This window comes from Manis javanica, chromosome 7, assembly GCF_040802235.1.
Source record: "Manis javanica isolate MJ-LG chromosome 7, MJ_LKY, whole genome shotgun sequence".
Taxonomy (NCBI): Eukaryota; Metazoa; Chordata; class Mammalia; order Pholidota; family Manidae; genus Manis; species Manis javanica.
Genome location: NC_133162.1, coordinates 23079748 through 23103178, shown reverse-complemented (window position 1 = coordinate 23103178; position 23431 = coordinate 23079748). Strand labels below are relative to the sequence as shown.

The following is a 23431-nucleotide window of genomic DNA, read 5'->3' as shown; positions in this document are numbered from 1 at the left end:
GCCTCCTTGTGTGGGTCAGGGGAGTGGAGAGGAGAGTGGTGTCCATGCTGGGGCCAGGTCACACTCTGCACCTGGCCTCTCCGGGATCCCGGTCTGGTCAGACAAGCTTGTTCATCACCCCCATGTCTGTGTCCAGGTCTTTTCTTGCTGGGTCACCCTGGGCTTGCTGGCACTTCCTCTACTTTCTACCTGCCGAGACGGGGAGAGTACAGGGCTGCGTCAGCTCCCCAAGCCCTGGCACAGGGTGGACAGTCCTGGACTAGGGGGAGGCACCAGAAACACTACCATCCCTCCTGCTCTGTCTGCATGGAGCTGTGTTTACAATTTGTCTTTATTTTTTGAGGAGTGAGGAGAGACGGTCTTCTAAGTACTTAAGGCAAGTGGACTGGGCAAGTGGAAGCTTAGATTCCAACTCCAGTTTTTCCCCTGAGAGGCTGTATGTTCCAGGGGAGCAGTCAAATATCTCCTGTTCCCCCAGAGGACAATGAAACAGAATTTATGATCCATTATTTTTTTATTTTTAATTCTTTAATGGAATATTGATTGGGGATGTCCTGGATGCTAATCATGGCACAAGACATGGCCCCTGCCCCCGAAGTCCGTAATCTAAATGGGATTTAGGAAGAGCCCAGCAATGCCTGAACAAGATAACCCATAGTCTTGTAAAAACTACACACAGGGTATGCTGGGAACCCACAGGAGAGGTGGCCTCTTTGTATTTGGTTTATTTGGAGTAAATTGAAACCTAATCCTTTGAGCCCTTTTGTTTTTTGTGATTCATGTACTTAAGAGGACAATGGCACCATCTCTGGGAATCTTAAATCAGAAGAACTAGTGCATTTAGATAATTGTTTTTTTTCCTTCTTCCGACTCTCCTTTCTTATTCCACTTTTTTTTTCCCCCACATTGGAGACCACTTACTTACCTTGTGCTCTAGATTTGCCAGTTACTATGTGGCAAATGACTTCCAAAGCTGCCTTGGACAGTAAAATTCCATTTCTCTGTGTCTTCCTGCGTCACAGCCCCATTTCTCTCAACCTTTAACATGAGTAATACTCCTCAGGTGAGCTGGTTCTGCTGCCGAGTCCCCAGATGCATCTCAGCCATTTTGGTTTAGATGGTCTTTTGTAGGATCCGGAAGTCTGCATATTGTTAAGCACACAGCCGACATGATTCTGATTCAGATGGCACATTCTGGAACACTGCTTAGAGGACCGCTAAACTCAGACAGGGCAGGGGCACAGACAGGGACAGTACATACTCATGAGCATGAAGAAAGACCTTTGGTACTAGAGTCTTCAATTACTGTGTTCTGAAAGATCCATGAGAGCATGGTAGCTAGGCTGTCATAGGGATGGAGGTGGGAAGAATGTATAAATAGGGAAACCATGTCTTTCTTTCCCTTCTAAAAGACAAAATCACAACATCATAATTTGTTATAAAGTGCTTTCCAAATTAAGATCTTTCCTATGTCAAAAACCATATTATTTGTTGAGGTGGGAAGAAGAGATTCATAAATAGTAATAGTAGAGATTTGGACCCTACGTCTATGAAACAACAATTAAGTTTTGCTCTGTTTACTTTCGAGAGCAAGACTGGCATTCATCTTGAAATCAATATAGAAATTTGTGTTTCCTGTATTGATTTGCCCATTCACAATTCATTCCCTTGTAATGAAGCACTTCTCATGTATAGAAGGCAAGTGGTTCTCCAAACCAGGTATTATAATCACCTGAAGTGCACACACACACACACACACACACACACACACGTGCAGAAGGTCCTGAGTGCTGGCCCTTTATAAAATTGTCCTGTTCTGCTCAAAGTTCCTGCAGGACTGAGAACCACTACACTAGATATGAACTTCTCAAACTTTAACATGCATAAAGACCATCTGCAGAGATGGTTAAAACACACAGTCCATATTTCTGACAGGTTTCAGGTAAATAATGCTGCTGGTCCACTCCGTCAGCACTGCGTTGCAATAAGCTGTGGGGGATATAAAAGGACACAGCCATCACAGAACAGCCCACAGGCTGATGGGAGAGGCAGATACAGACACACAGCGTTATTGCAATATAATGTGCTCAGGGCCACAGACACCCTGACTTAATTCTCATGAAGGAAGTGCTATGGGCACCAAAAGGAAGGGTTGCCCAGTTATGAGGAGTGACTGGAGGCTGCAGGAAAGAGGCCACGGTTAAGCTTCATCTTGGGAGAGGAGTTGGATTTTCCCAAGGAGATGGCAAAAGGGGGATTGGGACTTTCCGCTTGACCCGTGCTGTCTACTATGGCAGCTACTTGTCACCTGTAGTTACTGAACTTTCCAAATCAGGCTGTGCTGTATGTGTAAAATACACACCGGGTTTCAAAGACAAACAGTGAATAAAGGGATGGAAAATAGCTCATTAATAATTTTTATTTTGCTTATATGATTAAATTGTAATATTGTGGATATTTTTTGGTTAAATAAAATATATTAAAATCAATTTCACTTTCCTATTGATGTCTTAATATGGCTACAGGAATATCTAAAAGGTCATTTGTGGATCGAGTAAGTGTTCCCTGGACAGTGCTTTCTGGACTGGAGCAGTGCAGGGCACGGCTTTTCCGTGCTGTGCTGTGACAGTGAGAATTCTGTATCTAAGCCTGGCTCCCACACCGTGGAGCAAACCTAACATAAACTGGTCCTTTTTCTGGTTTTAATGGAGGAGTCTTCACTCTGACCCAGTGCTGGCTCTCTTCTTTGGGAGTCAGACTTTCAGATTAAGCTGAAGCCATTGAATTATCTCTTGCCCTGGTAGGGTTTATGAAGGACAAAGCCAACCTACGTGGTTAACAACACTGTGCAACCTGTTTCCACAGTAAGAGTCAGGATCTGAATGGCTTCCTCTCCCATCCTCTTCTGGAACCATCTCTCCTCCTCTGTGCTTCCTCTCTGTCTCTCTGTCCGCCTCCCTCACTGTCTCTCTGACACAGTTACTCAGTCTATGTCTCTCACACACCCACACCCACAGACACCCCCCCCAACACACACACCCCTCCATCTCAGAGACAGTTAGGTGTCAATAGAAAGAACATTGCCTTGGTGCCCTAAGAGTTGAATTGGAAAATTAACTCAGTCATTTAGAAGCTGTTGACCTTGAGCACATTTCTTAAACCCTTCTGTGGTCCCTTAACTTCTAGTCCTTTACATATTTGAAAAGACTAATAAATATAGAAAGTACTTTTATAACTGATTGCTTTTTTTTATCAGTTGCCTAACAGAGGTGTTACTGTAGAGTAAAATTTACAACAAGGCAGATTGAGCACAAAGGAGTAACAATTAAGAGTGTCCCCAAATGACATGGGCTGCTTTGTGAAGTAGTGAGTTTCTCCCTACTGAAAATTCATAAGCCTGAGCCATAGGGTGTCTCATAAGGACATTGTAACTATAAGTGAACCTGGTTGTAGGCAAAAAGTTCCAGACATCTAGATATTCTTGAAATTTCTAGAATCAAAACTTCTAACACATATGCCACCGTTCCTTGTCCTGGTGCCATCAACTTTCAACAGTTAATCAGAGAAGCTTCTCACCAAACCAAGATAAAGCCCAATACTTTGTAACAGAGCATTCCACAGAGTCATAAGTAATCAAATGGGCTTGGCAAGTAAGGCAAAACTATTGGCCTTGCAGCTTAAACTGTCGGTTCTTCAAGAAGTTGGGCTGTTGTCTGACTTAGTAGTTTTGATGTCACCAAGGGCTCTAGCAGCACTCTAAGAACTCAGCGGCCAGGAGGAGAATGGAGGGGGAGCAAGTCAATGAGACTTCAGACTCCTTGCCTTCTATTCAACTGGAGCAGGTCACTAAAACCCACTTTATATATTGAGAAGATAGGATTGTCATTGATGAAAGGGTACCAGATTATTTTTTAAATTGCAATAGTAAAGATATTTTCATATTGCCTCACTTTCAAAACTCCAAAATGTGTTAACTTCTCAGAGATCACAAAGATAGCTAGGGACTGGGACTGAACTAGAGCATAGATTCTGGTCTAATCCTCAGCCTGGTTTTCCTTTCATGGTTCAAATAAATAATGGTTCTGGTGTCAACATTCCTGGGTTCAAACTCAGCTCTGTCATTTTCTAGAGCTGTGGAACTCAGGCAGATTATTTATTGGTGCCTTGGTTTCCTCACCTTTGAAATGGGGAGAATAATAATTGCAACTCCTCATTGTGCTGTTGCAAGCATTAAATTAGTCACTGCATGTAGTTCCTGCAACACCAGAAGCCACAGAGTGAACATTCAGAAATGTTCCTGTCGCTGTGGCCATCAAAATCATCACTCTCATCTAGTTATTGCATTCAGGGGAAGCTTATTGGGCAAGTGGAATGGAGAGAACCCTGAATGCAGTGTCAGGAGCCCTAAGATATTCAAGGTCACTATGATTTCTGATATCTGCAACTCTGGCAGGTTCCCCACTGTGCCAATTAGAGGACAGGAGACACTAGAATTCTCCTTGGGCAATTAGGAGTTTCACAAAAACTCTAAATCCTTAAGCACAGTAGGAATGAAATGGAAGCTGCTTTTCTTAGTTTGTAGATTTTTAGTACCTACTATGTCTCAGATGCTATATTCGGCATTAACAGCAATGTTCTAGTCTTTTTTTGCACCGTGCCGACAAACAGGTTAGCCCCACCTCCAGTCAAGGAGAAGGAGGCTTAGGGAAGCTAAGTAGCATTTCAGAGTTTCCTGAAATCTGCTTGTTTTTACTTATTTGCATTTGAGAATTAATGTTGTTATTTAAGATAAATAACTTCTAGGTACATCTCTAAGAGAAGACCTAAAGAGCTGAATTTGCTTTTTGTTCACAATTTTAATTCACCTTTTTTCAGTTTTTGACAATATGTTTGTTACCCAAAGGAATGGAAATTAAACAAATCATGGAAAGCTTTTTCTCTGAAGCAGCAAGGGCCCTGATGACTCAGATAGTTTGAATATTTAGTAATCTCAAAGGCAAACCATAGTCACAAGTCACAATATAATTCAACATAAAAATATGTGTAGGCTTTTAATATAGTTCAGTTCCATTTAACAATCATTTACTGATAGGCTTTATAAAGGCAGCCTGAGGAAAGAAATGAGATGACCAAGACTTTTTTCCTGCTTCTATGGAGGTGACCCTTTTGGAAACTTTTGGCAGTGTAAGAAATGCTGGGCTTGAGGGTGAAACTTCGATATTGATAGACAAGAAGCTTGCCTTGCTGAATGGAGAAAGTTAGAAGCTGCCTTCCTGGGCCCTAGGAATCTCCTGGCAGAAGTGCAACCCCTTAAGAAGAAAAGAAGGCTATGGATGTCGGATCATGTCCTTCCTTCTCTCTTTCTACATTCCCCAGTTCTCTGACCATTGTCTATCTAGCACAGACCCCAAGACATGTTCACTGTGACTATCCCGTCTCCATCACTGGCTTGGGCCTCTTTTGAGAACATCCTCGACTTCCTGGAGCCTCAGGGAGTGTCTGATACCTGCAGCTTTTCTATACACCTTGACCCAGTACAAAAGGAATGAGTCAGTTCATCAGAGACAACCCCTTCTCACCATATGAGACTATTGATCCAACATCTGCAAGATGAGAAGTCATGGTGGCGCATAAAAGGGAGATGTTACCACCCTCCCTAAAGGTCCTGCTTGTTAAAATAGAGCCAAACATTTCTAAACCTATGGAGCAGATCCCTCTACTCCCAGTGCAGGGAACAAAGCTGTTGACTTTCAGTTTCTGTTAGTGGAGTGACCACATCAGCTCTTAGAATACATTAGAAAGACGTTTGACATTTAGAAATACATTAATCATGAGGGTGATGAGATTCAGCCATTTGGGAAATCACTGTCTGGTTTTCCCACAGGGATGTACAAATGAGATCTTCATTCAATCCAGTCTTTCTAGTTTTTCATTTGAAAAGTTTCAAAGGAAAGGACAGATATAAAGAACAAGTTCAAGAATATGAATTAATCAAAGTCAGTCCATTACCATGGGATTGTATAGTGCCTTCCATGAGCTTTGCCTACTTGAAAGTCCATGTGTGGGTGTCATTGTGTTTTTCAGAAATTCCCTTCTCGTATAGCAATTTATCCAGGCTGAACACAAGGGCAGCCTCCTCCTTCAAGTGCTCCTTGATTATCCCAGCTCAGACACACTTCTTTTTGTCTGAACACCCACAGCACTTCAAGAAAGTTAAAAGAGTGATGTAAATTCAGAATATGACTTTACTAGTAGGACTTGTGATATCCTGGTCTTTTGATTCTCCACAATTAAGCAGCACATTCCTGTTATTAATTGAAGGTATGAGAGATGCTGAGCTCTAAATCCCCTCCCTCCTTTTCTTCATACTACAAGAGAGCTAACATTTATTGATCTTTTAAAATGTATGTAACAATGTCCTAAGCATTTTTCATATATAATCTTACTTAATCCTGATGACACTCTTTGGAAGCAAATACTTAGCCAAGGACAGTCAGCAAGTGGCAAGTCCAGGACTTGAACTCAGCACTTTCTAACTTAAGAGGCCTTGCTCTCAAACACCAAAATATGGTCAAGAGATATGAACCTCTTCTGTTGTATCAGGCCTCTGGTGTTGTAAAAAAAAGACAAATAAGAAGGCTACTGGTAGCAGAAGCTTTTTTTGGGATTCAAGTAATATGATAAATATCTTATTTCTGTTTCATCATAGAATGTCTATGACTGTATCCAGTCTCATTTGGAGATAATGTCCTAGTTCAAATTTGAGATCTTTTGCACACGTGAGGTTCACCTTTGACATCCAGAGCCCTTTGCAACCTGGGGGCCAGGCCTACCTGATAATTTGCTCTCCCCACTTTTGCCACCTGGGGTCTTACTAGCAGTGATTGAGTAGCTCTTATTATTATGTCTTTGTGTTTTGAAAAATAAAAGCGTTGAGACTTCTAATGCATAAGTCCAGCTACAAATCACGAGGCTCCTGTATTTTAAGTGAATCTAGAAGTCTGTGTGGATGCTGCTACTCTGTTGAGTCGGACCTTTCATTTCATGCTGGGCAGCGGCAAGCAGACAGCCAAGAAGTAGGATGAGTTTGGCACAATAGCTCACCTGCCACGGGCCAAGGTTGAGGTAGGTTTTGATTTTGTTCGAGGTGGCCTTGAATACACTTGATTCTTTTCTCAAAGTGTCTGAATGCCACAGAGAACAGTAAATAGGCAGGGCAGCGAGCCCGTGTGGGGGACAAGCGGTCGTCCTGTGGCGTGCACCTTTGATTACCACCGGTATAAGGAGCTTTCTGAGACACCGGCTGGCAAGAAGTAAATGGGTTGTCATGTCAACACTGTGGTTTCTTTACATTGTTTACTGCAGCCTTTCACTGGGTTTTAGTGCTTTATTCTAGGAGCAAATCATGAAGGCTGTGTGGTGGGCCGGCCATGCGCTCCAAGGCCCAGCGTGGGCTCCTTGCCTTCCCAGGTTCTCTCAGCCAGGAGATGACAGCCGGGCCACTCTTGGCTTTCTCTGTGGACAGACAGGGGAGGGGCACACAGGCTGTGCTTGCAGAATGGCGAGCAAGCTCTTCTTGCCAGTGGACTGGGGAGTGGGGGAATGAGGTCTGTCTGTTTGGAAAGGTAGGTAAGGACCGAATTACAGAGTAGAGATAGGAAATGAGAGGCTTTGGGCTTGTTTGGACTTAAGCTTGTTTTGTTCAGCCTTACAGTATTTGGCTTGCACCTATTTCAAAATTAGCTGTCAATTTTTTAAAAGTCAGGAAATTTCACATTAAACAATTAGGGGCAGTTAGCTTTGTGTAGAAACTTATAGCCTTTCCTGTATGTCAGTGATGAGCTGATGCTGAGAAGCAGACCCTTCTTCAGAAGGCATGTGTTGGCCGTTTGACTGGATCCACACTGTACCTCAGTGATCTGCTACTGAGGCCGCATGCCAGCACCACGTATCATATCACCCCAGATCGCTCTACCTGGGCCCAGTAGGCACTTGATTTTATTAGACCAGTTGTAAAGGCCTTTTATTCCATTGAAAGATGTTAAGGCTTTGTCCCAGGACATTCAGAACTGTTGGGGGTTTTGAAGCCCAGAGAGTTTAGCTGTAGGTTTGGGTTTTAGAGGTGGCTCTGTTGCCCTGCCTCAAGTCCATCAGTTTCCAATCCATCATGCATATGAATGCTAGTTGTGAAATGGATGCATTGTTTACCAAGATGTGTTTCTTTGTTAAATTAGCATCATGTTCATAAATAAATGTGTCTGATAACTAACTATGAATAGTATGAGTAAGCCCCTTCCTAGACAGCAAGTCCTTTTGAATAGAAAATCTCTATCTCATTCGCTGTATCTTTAATTGTATGTGTACCTAACTGTATGCATATCCAATTGTATGGTGCACAAGAAATACTTAAGTCAATCAGTCAATTAATTAAAGATAAACAGCTAGGGACAATTTAACATACCCCGGTTTTAAGCTCAACAACATACATTTTTGCTTAGTTAAATCTTTTGCCTTTATTTATCCTTGCTGCCTACCACCCCCCACCCCCATTGTAGCCTCCTGACACCTGTACACACCTGTGCACACATCCAAGGAACAATTGCATTAGATACATATAATAATGCGTGTCGGTTTAGATGATAGCAAAGACCTCTCTGCTTTTAATCCTAAAGTGATCTCTACTTTTCATTTTGACCATTTATTATTTTTAAACACCATAGAATGACTCATCATCATTTTTAAAGCAAATGTATGCACTTGTTTCTTTATGGAGACTCACCTATAGGTTTTCTGTAAGGAACAAATAACTGAATGGATTGTCCTTCTTGTAGTCTTGATGAAAATGCCTTTTACACTCATAATTAGGGGCAGTTAGCTTTATTCAGAAACTTAGAGCTTGTTTAGAAACTAAATGCCATTCAGCTATAGCCACTGCTGTAATTTTGGGGGCTGCTTGAGGGGCTGTCCAACTGCTGAGATATTGAGATTTTACAGGTAATTGTGCAAGTTTTATAAATTCGATATAGGTAAAAGTGATTACATACTTACTGTAAAAATAATAAAGATGTATATGAAAAGCAAAGGTCCTGCTTCAACTCTATCTCTTAAGTACATTCTTTCCGCAAAAGTAATCACAGCTAATTTCTATATGTATCCTTTAAAACTTTCTTCTATGCAGTATGGCACAATCCTATATATTTATAAAGACAAGGTCTTTTGGGGGGCATAAAGCAGAACTGTGGGTCTTGGAGAAATCAGCATGTTGACGCACATGTATCTACCTAGTTCTTGTCGATGCAGCATCGCGCTCTGTGATATGTACACCTTATTTAAATGTTCCTCAATTCATGGCCACTTGGCTGTTTCCAGTTTTTCACTGCTACAAAGAATGCCACAGTGAACAACTTTGCCCTTGCCTCGTTGTGAAAATAAATGAGTCTGTCTCAAGAAGACACCCCTTGAATTAGAATTGCTCGTTTAAAATGCTGATAGATATTTCAAATTTGTTATTCTCAAAAGCTTTACCAATTTACTCTTTTGACAGCAGGATATAAGATGAACTGTTGCCCACTGTCTTGCCTGAACTAGATAGTACCATTTTAAAAAATTATTACAAATTTTGGGGACAAGAATGAAATTTCATTGTTTTAAACTGCATCATTGATTCCCCATGAGGTGGAGCTTGGTGAGCTCTTGAGAGCTTTGCTCACCGTTTTCCCTGGTGTCTAAACGTCACTCTGTCCTCCCATTTCAGATGCTCACTACCTCACCTGCAGGATCCAAGAATGTGCTGAGACGACTCGGAGTGGGCCTTTTGCCCGTTCTATTGACATCAGTTCCCTGGTTGTCCAGGATGAATACATCTTCATTCAGGTGAGTCCAGAAGTGCTGGCAATGGTAGAGGAGGATCCTTAGGCGAAGTCAGCTAGTCACTAGGAAGATGAGGATGGCAGTCCTGAAGCTGTGGAGACGTCGAGCTGTGGTGTGCTATCCCTCCTTTGTTTTGGGCACAGTCCCCTGGGTAGATCCCAGATTTCTGGTGAGAGATGAAGGTGTTGTGTGCATCAGTATCATCTGTCGGGGCCTTTAGTGGCCCGCTGAATCCCTCTATTGGGTTGCTGGTTTATTATACCAAAGGGGTCTTGAAATGACTAGGACTTAGCTAGGGTTTGAGGTTACTTAGAGCCAGATATGTAATGGGATCTGATTTTAAGTAATTTGTCTGTGCCATATTCCATCTCTGTCCAAAGTGACTTTTCTAACTTGGAAATGAGAATCTCCAAGCATCTCTAGGATCTCCTTTCTGGAAAAATCTAGAACTCATTAAATCTTCCCCTCTCTTTGTAGTGCTGATTCTCCGCTCCAGTGTTCAAGTTGAACATGCTGGCTCTAAGAACTCTAACTGTTAGAAAAAAATAGGTGGGACTCACAGTTTTAGGCAGACAAGGGAGGCCTTGTTTTAGGTTTTGAGTTTCACTGGGAGGAGATGCCAAAAAGAGCAAAAGTGAAGAAAAAAACAAAAGGTGATGCTCTACTGAGTGACTCTGTGTGTGTGTGTGAAGTTGAACATGGCACTTGATGACAGCCCCAAGCCCCCCACTCTGCCTTCCCAGCCTTTTGCTGCCAGTTCTCCTGCAGACCATTTCCTATAGGAACCTTGATCTTTGGAATCTCCCTGCATCTGCTCAGACCGAAGCACCCTAATAACTTTTTCTGCTTCAGTCCCGTCTGCTAGTACAGCTCAGGCCCACTCCTCTGTGAGCCCTCCTGGGAACTTCCAAGCTGGGTATGGTCTCTTGCTCTGAACCTGTGCTGTGGATTTTGTACCATCCCTCTGGCACATAGGCTACTAGGAATCATTACTGAAATCTTAGCGCATTTGTCTCCTTTCCAAGTGGCATTTTACAACCTCTGGATAAAGACAGAATTCTATACACACATTTTACCCCATCCATGGCCCTAACAAGACAAGAGCATTCAATGATTGCTTGTTGAATTGATGGATTACGGATCTAGCAGTTACTTCTTTTGACAAATTATTTGCGTGGATTTTTGAGGTCTAGTAAAATAAAGGAAAAGTAGCCAGCCACTTAAAAAACAGCTTGAAGGAAGGAGCAAAAGGGGTCTTTGTGGTTAAAAAAAAAACTGTTTCTCAGCTTGATTAAAGTCAGAATCTCGAGAATTTTTTCCTAAATCTTAGCAGGTCACTGGTTCTATTATTTCCTCATTCACAGTATTTATTGAGCACATACAATGTGAAAGGGCAGTATTAGGCAGTACTCCTGGTGTTGCCCAGCTTTCTGCCTCAGCCTGCTTCTCTTGGGACCCAGTGCTCATGGCCTAGGGAACCCCATGGTTTGGAATATCATCTCCATGTTCTCATGACTCTCAAGTCAATGAGCTGTGCCCTCTGACCGGTGCGGCAGACCTATTTACATCTACTAGCCATCTCAACGGCAACTCTTGTAAAATAAAACCCACAGGGAAAATAAAATCAACATGTTCCCCTTAAGCCTGACACATTGGTGGCACTGCCCATTGTCTGTGTCACCCAGTGAAATGAGTCCAGGCCTCTGCTATTACCTCCCTTAGTTATTTCTCAGATGTTTCATTTCATTCATTCCCATTGTTATGGTCCCAGTTTGAGGCTTTATTATCTCTTTCTCTTTACTTAATTTTTCCAAGGCAGAAGCACAGGGATGATTTATGAATTTTCCAATCTGATTGTCCTTACTGAATGCTGGTACTGCATATAATGATGAACATGACTGAACTGTTTCTAGGAAACAAGATTAAGAATTTTTAGTCTTCATATTTTTAAAAAATTCATTTTTCCCTATATTGCACAGTTTTCTATAACTTTGTAGGCAAATATCCAGGGTATTTTTTTCTAACCATTCTGAAACATTTCTTTCTTTTTATAGTACTAGAAACCAACAGAAGTTTTTTCTTTGATCTGCATCAGTTTTTATTTTGTTTGAAAGTGATATGCATTCTCATTATTCAACAGAGTTTTGTTGACGGCTTACTACATTTCAGGCCCTCTGTTCTAGGTGATAAGGTTATGACAGTGAACATAATAAAAGTCCCTGCTTTAGGTATTTAGCTATCTACAAAATGTATCAGATGATGACAATGCTATGGATAAAAATAAATGAGGGGCTTATAAATATGGGGTGTCTGTAGGTACTGCTGTTTCCTTTAGGATGACTTGGGAAGGCTTTATTGAGTGGGGTTCCAGGGAGAAGGTGGCAGAAGTCAGCAGTTAGAGGGATGGGACCAGAACCAGGAGCGTTTGGCTCTGAGCCCCCTGGAGCCCCACATGGCTATATGGGGTGGGCAGGTAGAGATAACGTAGAGCATTTACATTCTGCTCTGAATGTCATTCCCGTGTTTATTTTTATTTTTGCTTTATAGGTAAATGTATTCAGTGGTTACCAGTAGTCTTTTTACTATAGTTTCCTCATTTATTTCTTGGTTGTCTGAGGTTTGTCCTTCAGTGATATCTTCAAGAAGGGCAATAAGTTGAAAATTAGTTTTTCCTATTATGCTTTAATGTGACTCTTTTAGGGTATAAAATATACATATCGCTTGTTTTCCATGAGAACTTTGCTCCATTGACTTAGGAGGAAAGGCTAGTTAGGCCAGTTACTGATATTTTCTCCTTTTGGATGTCTTGATTTTTTTTTTTGCCCTTGATGCCTAAGTCCTTTTTAATATATATATATATATATATATATATATATATATATATATATATATATATATATATATATATATATTTCATACTGTATGTGTTTTATATATAAAGTAAAACTGTTTACTTTATTGAAGTTTGTTTTATAGTTGGTCAAACTGTGTCAGTTCTTTCCCCTGGAATATAAGTCTCATGCAACTGGTTTAATTTCTCCTTCTTTTTTAATTTCTCAAAAGCCTCTGTGATTTATATTTTGAATATATATTTTATTTGTTTTGGCTGTCTTCTTCCAGGACTCTTAGGATGTGTATAATAGACAGGAAAGACAAAGTAGAGAAAATCATTTTTTCCTTCTCATATGTCTTAACCCTCAAAATAAAATGAGACTAAAAAAAAAATCTTACCCACATTGTCCTCAAATGAGTATTCAGCAGTGTTGAGGCTCCTTTTTGTGTCTTTTACTGCTATTAACTTATTTCCTGAGCTTTGCCAGGTTATATTTGATCAGTTTGTTATCTCAACATATCTACCCTTAGCTCTTGTATTTCTGCTTGGAACTCTTCTCTTACAAAGGTGATTTCTTGATCATATGGACTATTTGTAATCATAGTAGTATGCCACAATTTTCGTTTGCTTTATGGAAGCAGTTTTTGTTCTGTGTCCAGTATTTGTTTTCCTGTCCATTTCCCTCTCCTATGTTTCTGTGTTATTTTATAATTCTTTTATCTTTATGTTTTTAATAGTTACTTATTTTTTAATGACATAAGCTCTTTGTGATTGAACTGTTAGAGGAGGCTCATCTTGGTGATGGATCAGAGCTTGGTTTCAGCTTAATAAGAATCATCCTTGGTTCTCTGTGAGATTCCCTATAACTCAAGATTGTTTGTCTATGAGTGGGTTCTTCTTATAAGGTAAAACTACCTGATCCTTCTTTATCCAGCCATGCCTATCCAGCTTCCCTTGTCACCATTCAGTTATAGGAATACTCCCGCTGCCAATTCTTAGGGCACATTTCCTTGGTTCCAAATGATAGTCTGTAAGTTTTGCTCCTTGGGAAATGTCATCTTTAGAGGAGTCTATATTTCAAGCTTGATCTGAGATTTATAGCTGTAGGCATTTTTGCCTGGGCCTGTCTATACCCTAGTTGTCCTTTATTTCATTTAACTTCCTGTCCTCGTATATTATGTTTTGGGGTTGTGTTTTCATTAAGTATAGAGTTTGTATTTTTCTTCCCTGTTTTCCCTGCTGCTTCAGGGTGATTTATGAGAGGGAAAGGGGGGAGGCACCATTTTTACTTGGCTATTTAAACCCATTTATAAGCCTTTATCAAGTATTTTCTGAAATGTTGCAATAGCTTGCTAACTAATTTCCTTGCTCCCAGATCAGCACCTTTCCCCAGTCTATTCACAACACTACTTAGAAAGTAATTTATTTAAAATAAAAATCAATGTTCCTGCCTTTGGTGGCTTCTCATCACCTATAGGTTAAAATCCAATTTCCTTAACATTGCCTACAAGCTCCTCTACAATCTGTATCCTGTCTACTCAATCAAACTCATGTGAATTCCTTACTCACTGCCACTCCCCATATACCTTCCTTGTTATTATTTTACCTTTCAATAAAAATAAACCTTTTTAGTCTCCATGTACACACCATGTCATTTCTTGCCTAATAAGCCTTTCATGTACACATTTTCTTTTCCTGCTTGGAATGTCTGTTTACCAGGTATCACCCTTTTAGTTCAACTTAAGTAATGCCTCCTGTAGGAAATCTTCCCTGACATCCTCATTCATGATTGGACCAAGATCCTTTGCTGACTTCTGCATGTATATTATGTCTCCCCAGCCAGGTCTGTAAACTTTAAGAGGAACAGGACTATGTCTTATTCATCACTGTTTCTCCTACACTTAGCATAATGACTAGTACTCAATAAATGTTTGTTGAACTGATCTGAACTGAGAAGATAAGACACCATCCTAATTCTCAGAGAGTGTAGTTAGTTATCTTTTTAAAGCATGGGACTCTTGTTTCTCCTGCTAACAATATAAGGCAAAACTTAGGGTAATTGGAAATTTCTCACTACACAAGAAATGACCATATGTAGAATATATCTGCAGTTTTATAAAACTGCTGTCCAGGAATTAGCTATTATGTGATTCAGTGTCCTTTTTATATTCATTCATTTAAATGTATTAAAATACATTCAGCTCAGTGGGGAACACAGACAACTAAACAATTATAATGTGGTGTGATGAGAGCTGTGTTAGTGGAAAGCACATGTTGCTCTTGGAGCAGGATGAAGAGGTCTGCACCCTGCCTTGGGAGGAGGATCAGCAAAAGCTTCCTGGCCTGGCAGGGGGACTGTGAGTCCCAGGGCGCTAGGTGCAGGAAAGAGGGCATTCCAGGCCAAGGGACAGCAAGGGTGAATGAAGTTAAGGGAGTGAGAATACACAGTGCACTGGGACCTTTCTATCTAAGGGCACTTGTAGTTGTGGGAAGGAATGAAGTGGCAGGAAAATAAATTAGGAAATTGTCCTGGAAAGACGAACCCTTTCTATTTAATTAAGTCTAGGTAATTTTGCGTTTCTCTCTTTGTAGTTGCTAAAAAGCTCAGAACTAACTTTTGTGTCAATCTTTGCAGCTTCTCTGCATTGCATTGAGCTATGGTGTTCTTCCTTTCTCCTGTTCCACTGGTCATTTTTAATTACTTGGCTGCTTTCTGTTTTTATTGTTTGTTTGTTTATTGCTTCTTTTTAATTATTGAAAGCCATCTCAAATACATTTCTACAATCAGTGTAGGGTTTAAGTCTTTTTTGAGAGTATGAGTTGTTTTGAAAATTGAAATGCGGATCAGGAAAGGCTTTATGGAGAAGGTAAGATTTGCACTGCAGTGATTAGTATGTACCTTTGAGGCAAGGAAAGGGCAAGAATTCCTTATCCTGCTGATGGAGAGAAAGCTGCCTCAGAAGGCTTTTTTTTTTATTTCTTTGACATATCTTCTTGTAGAGTAACTTAAGCATGTATAGGTTTTAAACTACTAATTAAATTGCGCACACACATTAACATAATAGGAATACAGTTACATAACCAAAGCAGATCTATAATTACCAGCCTTCTCCAGTGAAGCCAAGAAAACCAGTTAGGCGCCCTAGGCATTTGTGAAAATTTGTCTATAATATGATGGATATTGTCCAACTGTACTTGAACAGTCTGAGAGAAATCAGACAAATTAAAACAACCCATTCCTGGGAACTGTTCACATCCCATATGTTCTTTTAACAGTAGATAGTCTGTAGTCATAAGATTTTGGAGCACTACAACTTGCACTTCTCCTAATTCTTGGTTGAGTTCCAACAGTGTAGATCCAGTCAAATTTGTTGTTTTACTGTATGCACAGGCCAGCTTAGATATCTCCTTCTTCATTCCAATAGCAAGTCCAGGAACCGGTGGGATGGATGCAGCTACAACTGCAGCATCGCCTGGATCTTTGTTGAGGTTTTTTGATGATCATCTTTTGGTATGACTCTTCCAGAGAGTGCTGATATTGGAATTTCTTCTTCATATCATATCTTAGTTCATTTTCTGGGTAGCCAAATTAGGCTTTGATCCTCTGTATAAACACAAACAGACCCTTTGCCCACACTTTGATATGCCCTTTATACCATTGTGTAGAACTCATTGAAGGTCACCACACAGGAACTGCTTTTTTTTTTTTTAAGAGAAAGGAATATTATCAGAAAAGTGTACATCCATAGCCGATCATCTGACACTCTGTTAGTCCATTCTTGCGTTCTGTGATTCCGCTGCTGTTTTGTTCCTTCAGTTTTTCCTTTGTTCTTGTACTCCACAGATGAGTGAAATCATTTGGTATTTCTTTTTCTCCACTTGGCTTATTTCACTGAGCATAATACCCTCTAGGTTCATCCATGTTGCTGCAAATGGTAGGATTTTCCCTCTTCTTATGGCTGAGTAGTATTCCATTGTGTCTATGTCCCACATCTTCTTTTTCCATTCATCTACTGATGGACATTTAGGTTGCTTCTAATTCTTGGCTATTGTAAATAGTGCTGTGATAAGCATAGCGGTGCATTTGTCTTTCTCAAACTTGATTGCTGCGTTTTTAGGGTAAATTCCTAGGAGTAGAATTCCTGGGTCAAATGGTAAGTCTGTTTTGAGCATTTTGGTGAACCTCCATACTGCTTTCCACAGTGGTTGAACTAATTTACATTCTCACCAGCAGTGTAGGAGGGTTCCCCTTTCTCCACAGCCTCGCCAGCATTTGTGGTTGTTTGTCTTTTGGATGGCAGCCATCCTTACTGGTGTGAGGTGATACCTCATTGTAGTTTTAATTTACATTTCTCTGATAATTAGCGATGTAGAGCATCTTTTCATGTGTCGGTTGGCCCTCTGTATTTCTTTTTTGGAGAACTGTCTGTTCAGTTCCTCTGCCCATTTTTTAATTGGATTATTTGTTTTTTGTTTGTTGAGGCATGTGAGCTCTTTATATATTTTGGACGTCAAGCCTTTATCGGATCTGTCATTTACAAATATATTTTCCCATACTGTAGGGTTCCTTTTTGTTCTATTGATGGTGTCTTTTGCTGTACAGAAGCTTTTCAGCTTAATATAGTCCCACTTGTTCATTTTTGCTGTTGTTTTCCTTGCCTGGGGAGATATGTTCAAGAAGAGGTCACTCATGTTTATGTCTAAGAGGTTTTTGCCTATGTTTTTTTCCACGAGTTTAATGGTTTCATGACTTACATTCAGGTCTTTGATCCATTTTGAATTTACTTTTGTGTATGGGGTTAGACAATGGTCCAGTTTCATTCTCCTACATGTAGTTGTCCAGTTTTGCCAGCACCATCTGTTGAAGAGACTGTCATTTCACCATTGTATGTCCATGGCTCCTTTATCAAATATTAATTGACCATATATGTTTGCGTTAATGTCGAGTCTCTAGTCTGTTCCACTGGTCTGTGGCTCTGTTCTTGTGCCAGTACCAAATTGTCTTGATTATTATGGCTTTGTAGTAGAGCTTGAAGTTGGGGAATGAGATTCCCCCTACTTTATTCTTCTTTCTCAGGATTGCTTTGGCTATTCGGGGTCTTTGGTGTTATATGAATTTTTTAACTATTTGTTCCAGTTTGTTGAAGAATATTGCTGGTAATTTGATAGGGATTGCATCAAATCTGTATATTGCTTTGGGCAGGATGGCCATTTTGAAGATATTAATTCTTCCTAGCCACAAGCATGGAGTGAGTTTCCATTTGTTAGTGTCCCCTTTAATTTCTCTTAAGAGAGACTTGTAGTTTTCAGGGTATAGGTCTTTTACTTCTTTGGTTAGGTTTATTCCTAGGTATTTTATTCTTTCTGATGCAATTGTGAATGGAATTGTTTTCCTGATTTCTCTTTCTATGGGTTCATTGTTAGTGTATAGGAAAGCTTCAGATTTCTGTGTGTTAATTTTGTATCCTGCAACTTTGCTGAATTCCGATATCAGTTCTAGCAGTTTTGGGGTGGAGTCTTTAGGGTTTTTTATGTACAATATCATGTTATCTGAAAATAGTGACAGTTTAACTTCTTCTTTACCAATCTGGATTCCTTGTATTTCTTTGTTTTGTCTGATTGCTGTGGCTAGGACGTCCAGTACTATGTTAAATAGCAGTGGGGAGAATGGGCATCCCTGTCTAGTTCCCCATCTCAGAGGAAAAGCTTTCAGCTTCTCGCTGTTCAGTATAATGTTGACTGTGGGTTTATGTTATATGGTCTTTATTATGTTGAGGTTCTTGACCTCTATTCCCATTTTGCTGAGAGTTTTTATCATGAATGGATGTTGAATTTTGTCAAATGCTTTTTCAGCATCCATGGACATGATCATGTGCTTTTGTCTTTCTTTTTGTTGATGTGGTGGATGATGTTGATGGATTTTCGAATGTTGTACCATCCTTGCATCCCTGGGATGAATCCCACTTGGTCATGGTGTATGATCCTTTTTATATCCTTTTGAATTCGGTTTGCTAATATTTTATTAAGTATTTTTGCATCTACATTCATCAGGGATATTGGTCCGTAATTTTCTTTTTTGGTGGGGTCTTTGCTTGGTTTTGGTATTAGGGTGATGTTGGCTTTATAGAATGAGTTTGAGAGTATTCCCTCCTCTTCTATTTTTTGGAAAACTTTAAGGAGAATGGGTATTATGTCTTCTCTGTGTGTCTGATAGAATTCCGAGGTAAATCCGTCCGGCCTGGGTGCTTTGTTCTTGGGTAGTTTTTTGATTACTGTTTCAATTTCTTTGCTCGTAACTGGTTTGTTTAACTTTTGTGTTTCTTCCATGGTCACTCTTGGAAAGTTGTATTTTTCCAGGAAGTTGTCCATTTCTTCTGTGTTTTCCAGCTTGTTGCCATATAGGTTTTCATAGTAGTCTTTAATAATTCTTTGTATTTCTGTGGAGTCTGTCGTGATTTTTCCATTCTCATTTCTGATTCTGTTGATTTGTGTTGATTCTCTTTTTCTCATAATAAGTTTGGCTAGAGGCTTATCTATTTTGTTTATTTTCTCAAAGAACCAGCTCTTGGTTTCATTGATTTTTGCTATTGTTTTATTCTTCTCAATTTTGTTTATTTCTTCTCTGATCTTTATTACGTCCCTCCTTCTGCTGACTTTAAGCCTCAATTGTTCTTCTTTTTCCAATTTCGATAATTGTGATGTTAGACTATTCATTTGGGATTGTTCTTCCTTCTTCAAGTGTGCCTGGATCGCTATATACTTTCCTCTTAGGACTGCCTTCGCTGCGTCCCACAGAAGTTGGGGCTTTGTGTTGTTGTTGTCATTTGTTTCTATATATTCCTTGATCTCTATTTTAATTTGTTCATTGAACCATTGATTATTTAGGAACATGTTGTTAAGCTTCCATGTGTTTGTGAGCCTTTTTGTTTTCTTTGTACAATTTATTTCTACTTTTATACCTTTGTGGTCTGAAAAATTGATTGGTAGAATTTCAATATTTTGGATTTTGCTGAGGCTCTTTTTGTGAGCTAGTATGTGGTTTATTCTGGAGAATGTTCCATGTGCACTTGAGAAGAATGTATATCCTGTTGCTTTTGGATGTAGAGTTCTATAGATGTCTATTAGGTCCATCTGTTCTACTGTGTTGTTCAGTGCTTCTGTGTCCTTACTTATTTTCTTCCCAGTGGATCTATCCTTTGGGGTGAGTGGTGTGAAGTCTCCTAAAATGAATGCATTGCAGTCTACTTCCCCCTTCAGTTCTGTTAGTATTTTTTTTCACATATGCTGGTGCTCCTGTGTTGGGTGCATATATATTTAGAATGGTTATATCCTCTTGTTGGACTGAGCCCTTTATCATTATGTAGTGTCCTTCTTTATCTCTTGTTACTTTCTTTGTTTTGAAGTCTATTTTGTCTGATATTAGTACTGCAACCCCTGCTTTCTTCTCACTGTTGTTTGCCTGAAATACGTTTTTCCATCCCTTGACTTTTATTCTGTACATGTCTTTGGGTTTGAGGTGAGTTTCTTGTAAGCAGCATATAGATGGGTCTTGCTTTTTTATCCATTCTATTACTCTGTGTCTTTTGATTGGTGCATTCAGTCCATTTACATTTAGGGTGACTATTGAGAGATATGTACTTATTGCCATTGCAGGCTTTAAATTCATGGTTACCAAAGGTTCAAGGTTAGCGTCTTTAGTATCTTACTGCCTAACTTAGTTCGCTTATTGAGCTGTTATATACACTGTCTGGAGATTCTGTTCTCCTCTCCCTTCTTATTACTCCTCCTCCATTCTTCATATGTTGGGTGTTTTGTTCTGTGCTCTTTTTAGGAGTGCTCCTATCTAGAGCAGTCCCTGTAAGATGCCCTGTAGAGGTGGTTTGTGGGAAGCAAATTCCCTCAGCTTTTGCTTGTCTGGGAATTGTTTAATCCTGCCATCATATTTAAATGATAGTCGTGCTGGATACAGTATCCTTGGTTCAAGGCCCTTCTGTTTCATTGTATTAAATGTATCATGCCATTCTCTTCTGGCCTGTAGGGTTTCTGTCGAGAAGTCTGATGTCTGATGATAGCCTGATGGGTTTTCCTTTATAGGTGACCTTTTTCTCTCTAGCTTCCTTTAAAACTCTTTCCTTGTCCTTGATCTTTGCCATTTTAATTATTATGTGTCTTGGTGTTGTCCTCCTTGGATCCTTTCTGTTGGGGGTTCTGTGTATTTCTGTGGTCTGTTCAATTATTTCCTCCCCCAGTTTGGGGAAGTTTTCAGCAATTATTTCTTCAAAGATACTTTCGGTCCCTTTTCCTCTCTCTTCTTCTTCTGGTACTCCTATAATACGGATATTGTTCCTTTTGGATTGGTCACACAGTTCTCTTAATATTGTTTCATTCCTGGAGATCCTTTTATCTCTCTCTATGTCAGCTTCTTTGCGTTCCTGTTCTCTGGTTTCTGTTCCATCAATGGCCTCTTGCATCTTATCCATTCTGCTTAAAAATCCTTCCAGAGTTTGTTTCATTTCTGTAATCTCCTTTCTGGCATCTGTGATCTCCCTCTGGACTTCATACCATTTCTCTTGCGTATTTCTATGCATCTCTGTCAGCATGTTTATGATTTTTATTTTGAATTCTTTGTCAGGAAGACTGGTTAGGTCTGTCTCCTTCTTTGGTGTCTCTGTGATCTTGGTTTGCCTGTAATTTTGTCTTTTCATGGTGATAGGAATAGTTTGCAGAGCTGGGACTAGTGACAGCTGCAAGAACTTCCCTTCTTGTTGGTTTGTGGCCTTCGTCTCCTTGGAGAATAGCAACCTCTAATGGCTTGTGCTGGGCAGCTGCGTGCAGACAGGGCTTCTGATTCCTGCCCGGCTGCTATGGAGTTTATCTCCGCTGTTGCTGTGGGTTTAGCCTGGCTCAGGCTGCCCCTTTGCGAGGCGCTGGGTTTTCGCAGGTGTGGATGTGGTCTGGATGTTGTCCTGTGTCCTCTGGTCTTTATTCTAGGTAGAGTTGTCTTTGTTGTATTTTCATAGATATATGTAGTTTTGGGAAGAGATTTCCGCTGCTCTTCTCACGCCACCATCTTGGCTCCGCCTCCTCAGAAGGCTTTTTTTAGAGCAAAAAACCCTCAGACCAGAGTAGCTTCTTCTCCAGGGTTTAAGCCCACAGATCTGTATCTGAGAACAGATGTGTATCAGGTCACCAGCATAGATGTCACCCTACCTGCCCTGCCAGAAGTCCACTCAAAAACTACTTGGGAGCAGGTGTAAGGGAACCAGGCTGAGGGCCACCCCAGCCTTCATGGGTGACATCTCCAGGGAGTGTGGCAGAGGCAGAGCTGGACACCACGGATCACACACACATTCTACTGAAAGATGCTTGCTGGCCCTCCATAGTTAGGCTTTTAAAAGAGAAGCCTTGTAGAGGCAGAGTATTTTCTTCTATTCTTACAATTTGAGCAGCTAAATAACAGCAGGATGGTCATAGGGGGCTCTGGTGGGTCTGGTTTTTCATAATTTTAAGGGATTTATCCACTTAAATTTTCTAACTGTCGAAAGTATTGCTATCTTATTTTGTAGTGCCACTAGAGACGTACAACTCCAAGGGGAAAAAAAAATATCTCACAGGAAAGGAAAACAGTCTATTCCCTCACTCTTTCCTACCCTTGATGTGCCAGATGGATTTCTGGGCATTTCTTACATTCGGTCTTAGGGAACTTATTTCAGAAGCTACCAAAAAATAAAATAAATAAGAAATGGACGTGCCTGGCCCGCAAAACCCCTCCTTCAGTAGAGCAAGTCTGCTTTTGTTTGCTCTGTAACATTAAGTACTTAATACTTTTTCATTTGGCAAAAGGAATCAGCTCCTGAGAAATGTTTGAAAACCACTGACTTTTGTAGCACTGCTGATTCCATTGGTCAAAGGTCAGGCTTTTTTGTGCATGGAAAATTAAACCACTAGGAATTCAGGTCACAGTCAGGCTCATATCCTTTATCTGCATATTAATAAATGTCATGTATGTATTTGAGGCATGATTTATCCATAAGTGAATCATTACATACAAATGTATATGCATTTAAGAGTACATTTTAAATAACCAAAACCTAATAACCTCTTCATAGTGAACTTCCCGTGACATTAATTTTGCATAAAACATTTCTCCTCAAAAAACAATTGTGCCCTGAAGGCAAGCTCCCCAGGCCCAGTCGTAATTTCCTTTTCTAGACCTGATGTTATTTTCTTGTCTGCGGTGGAAGTGTGCATCTCCTACTCACATGACACATACAATTTAGGGAGACCCCAAAGGTTCTCTGTTTTCTGTTTTTCCATTGACAAAGAGGTAAAGGTAACCATCTTGATGGCTTCGCTTGAGGGGTTGTAGTGTTTGATCTGCTTTGGGGAAGCTGAGCCAAAGATGTACAGAAAGCTGTGAAATTTGTTAATCTGTCAATGCCTTTTCTGTTCAGTGGTGCCCAGGGCCTGGGGTTTCATACTGAAATGAAAAGAAGCTAATCTTTCCCAGAAGAGCCCTTGTTTTAATGGGAAAGTGTCTGCCTCAAAAGCCTCGGTTCCACATGGATAAAAGAGAAATCGGCTTTCCTCTTTAGGGGCAGGGGGAGAAAGATAAATTGGTTTCTGTGTTCTGAGCCAAGATGGTTGGAAATCTTGTCTTTTCTCCTTTTAGAGTGGCATTTCTAGTGATCCTGAGAACAGGTAGTTGAGCAGTGATAGCAATAAAAT

General features: G+C 40.3%; 1 protein-coding gene across 4 annotated transcripts in view; it reads left to right on the top strand.

The window, feature by feature from the left end:
* The window catches only part of SORCS3 (sortilin related VPS10 domain containing receptor 3), a 561511-nt gene that overhangs the window by 407694 nt on the left and 130386 nt on the right, over positions 1-23431 (top strand). For all 4 annotated transcript variants that reach the window (XM_073240462.1, XM_073240460.1, XM_073240459.1 and 1 more), the window contains exon 7: positions 9755-9873. In XM_073240462.1, the coding sequence (XP_073096563.1) occupies positions 9755-9873 (119 nt within the window). The remainder of the gene's footprint in view (positions 1-9754; positions 9874-23431) is intronic.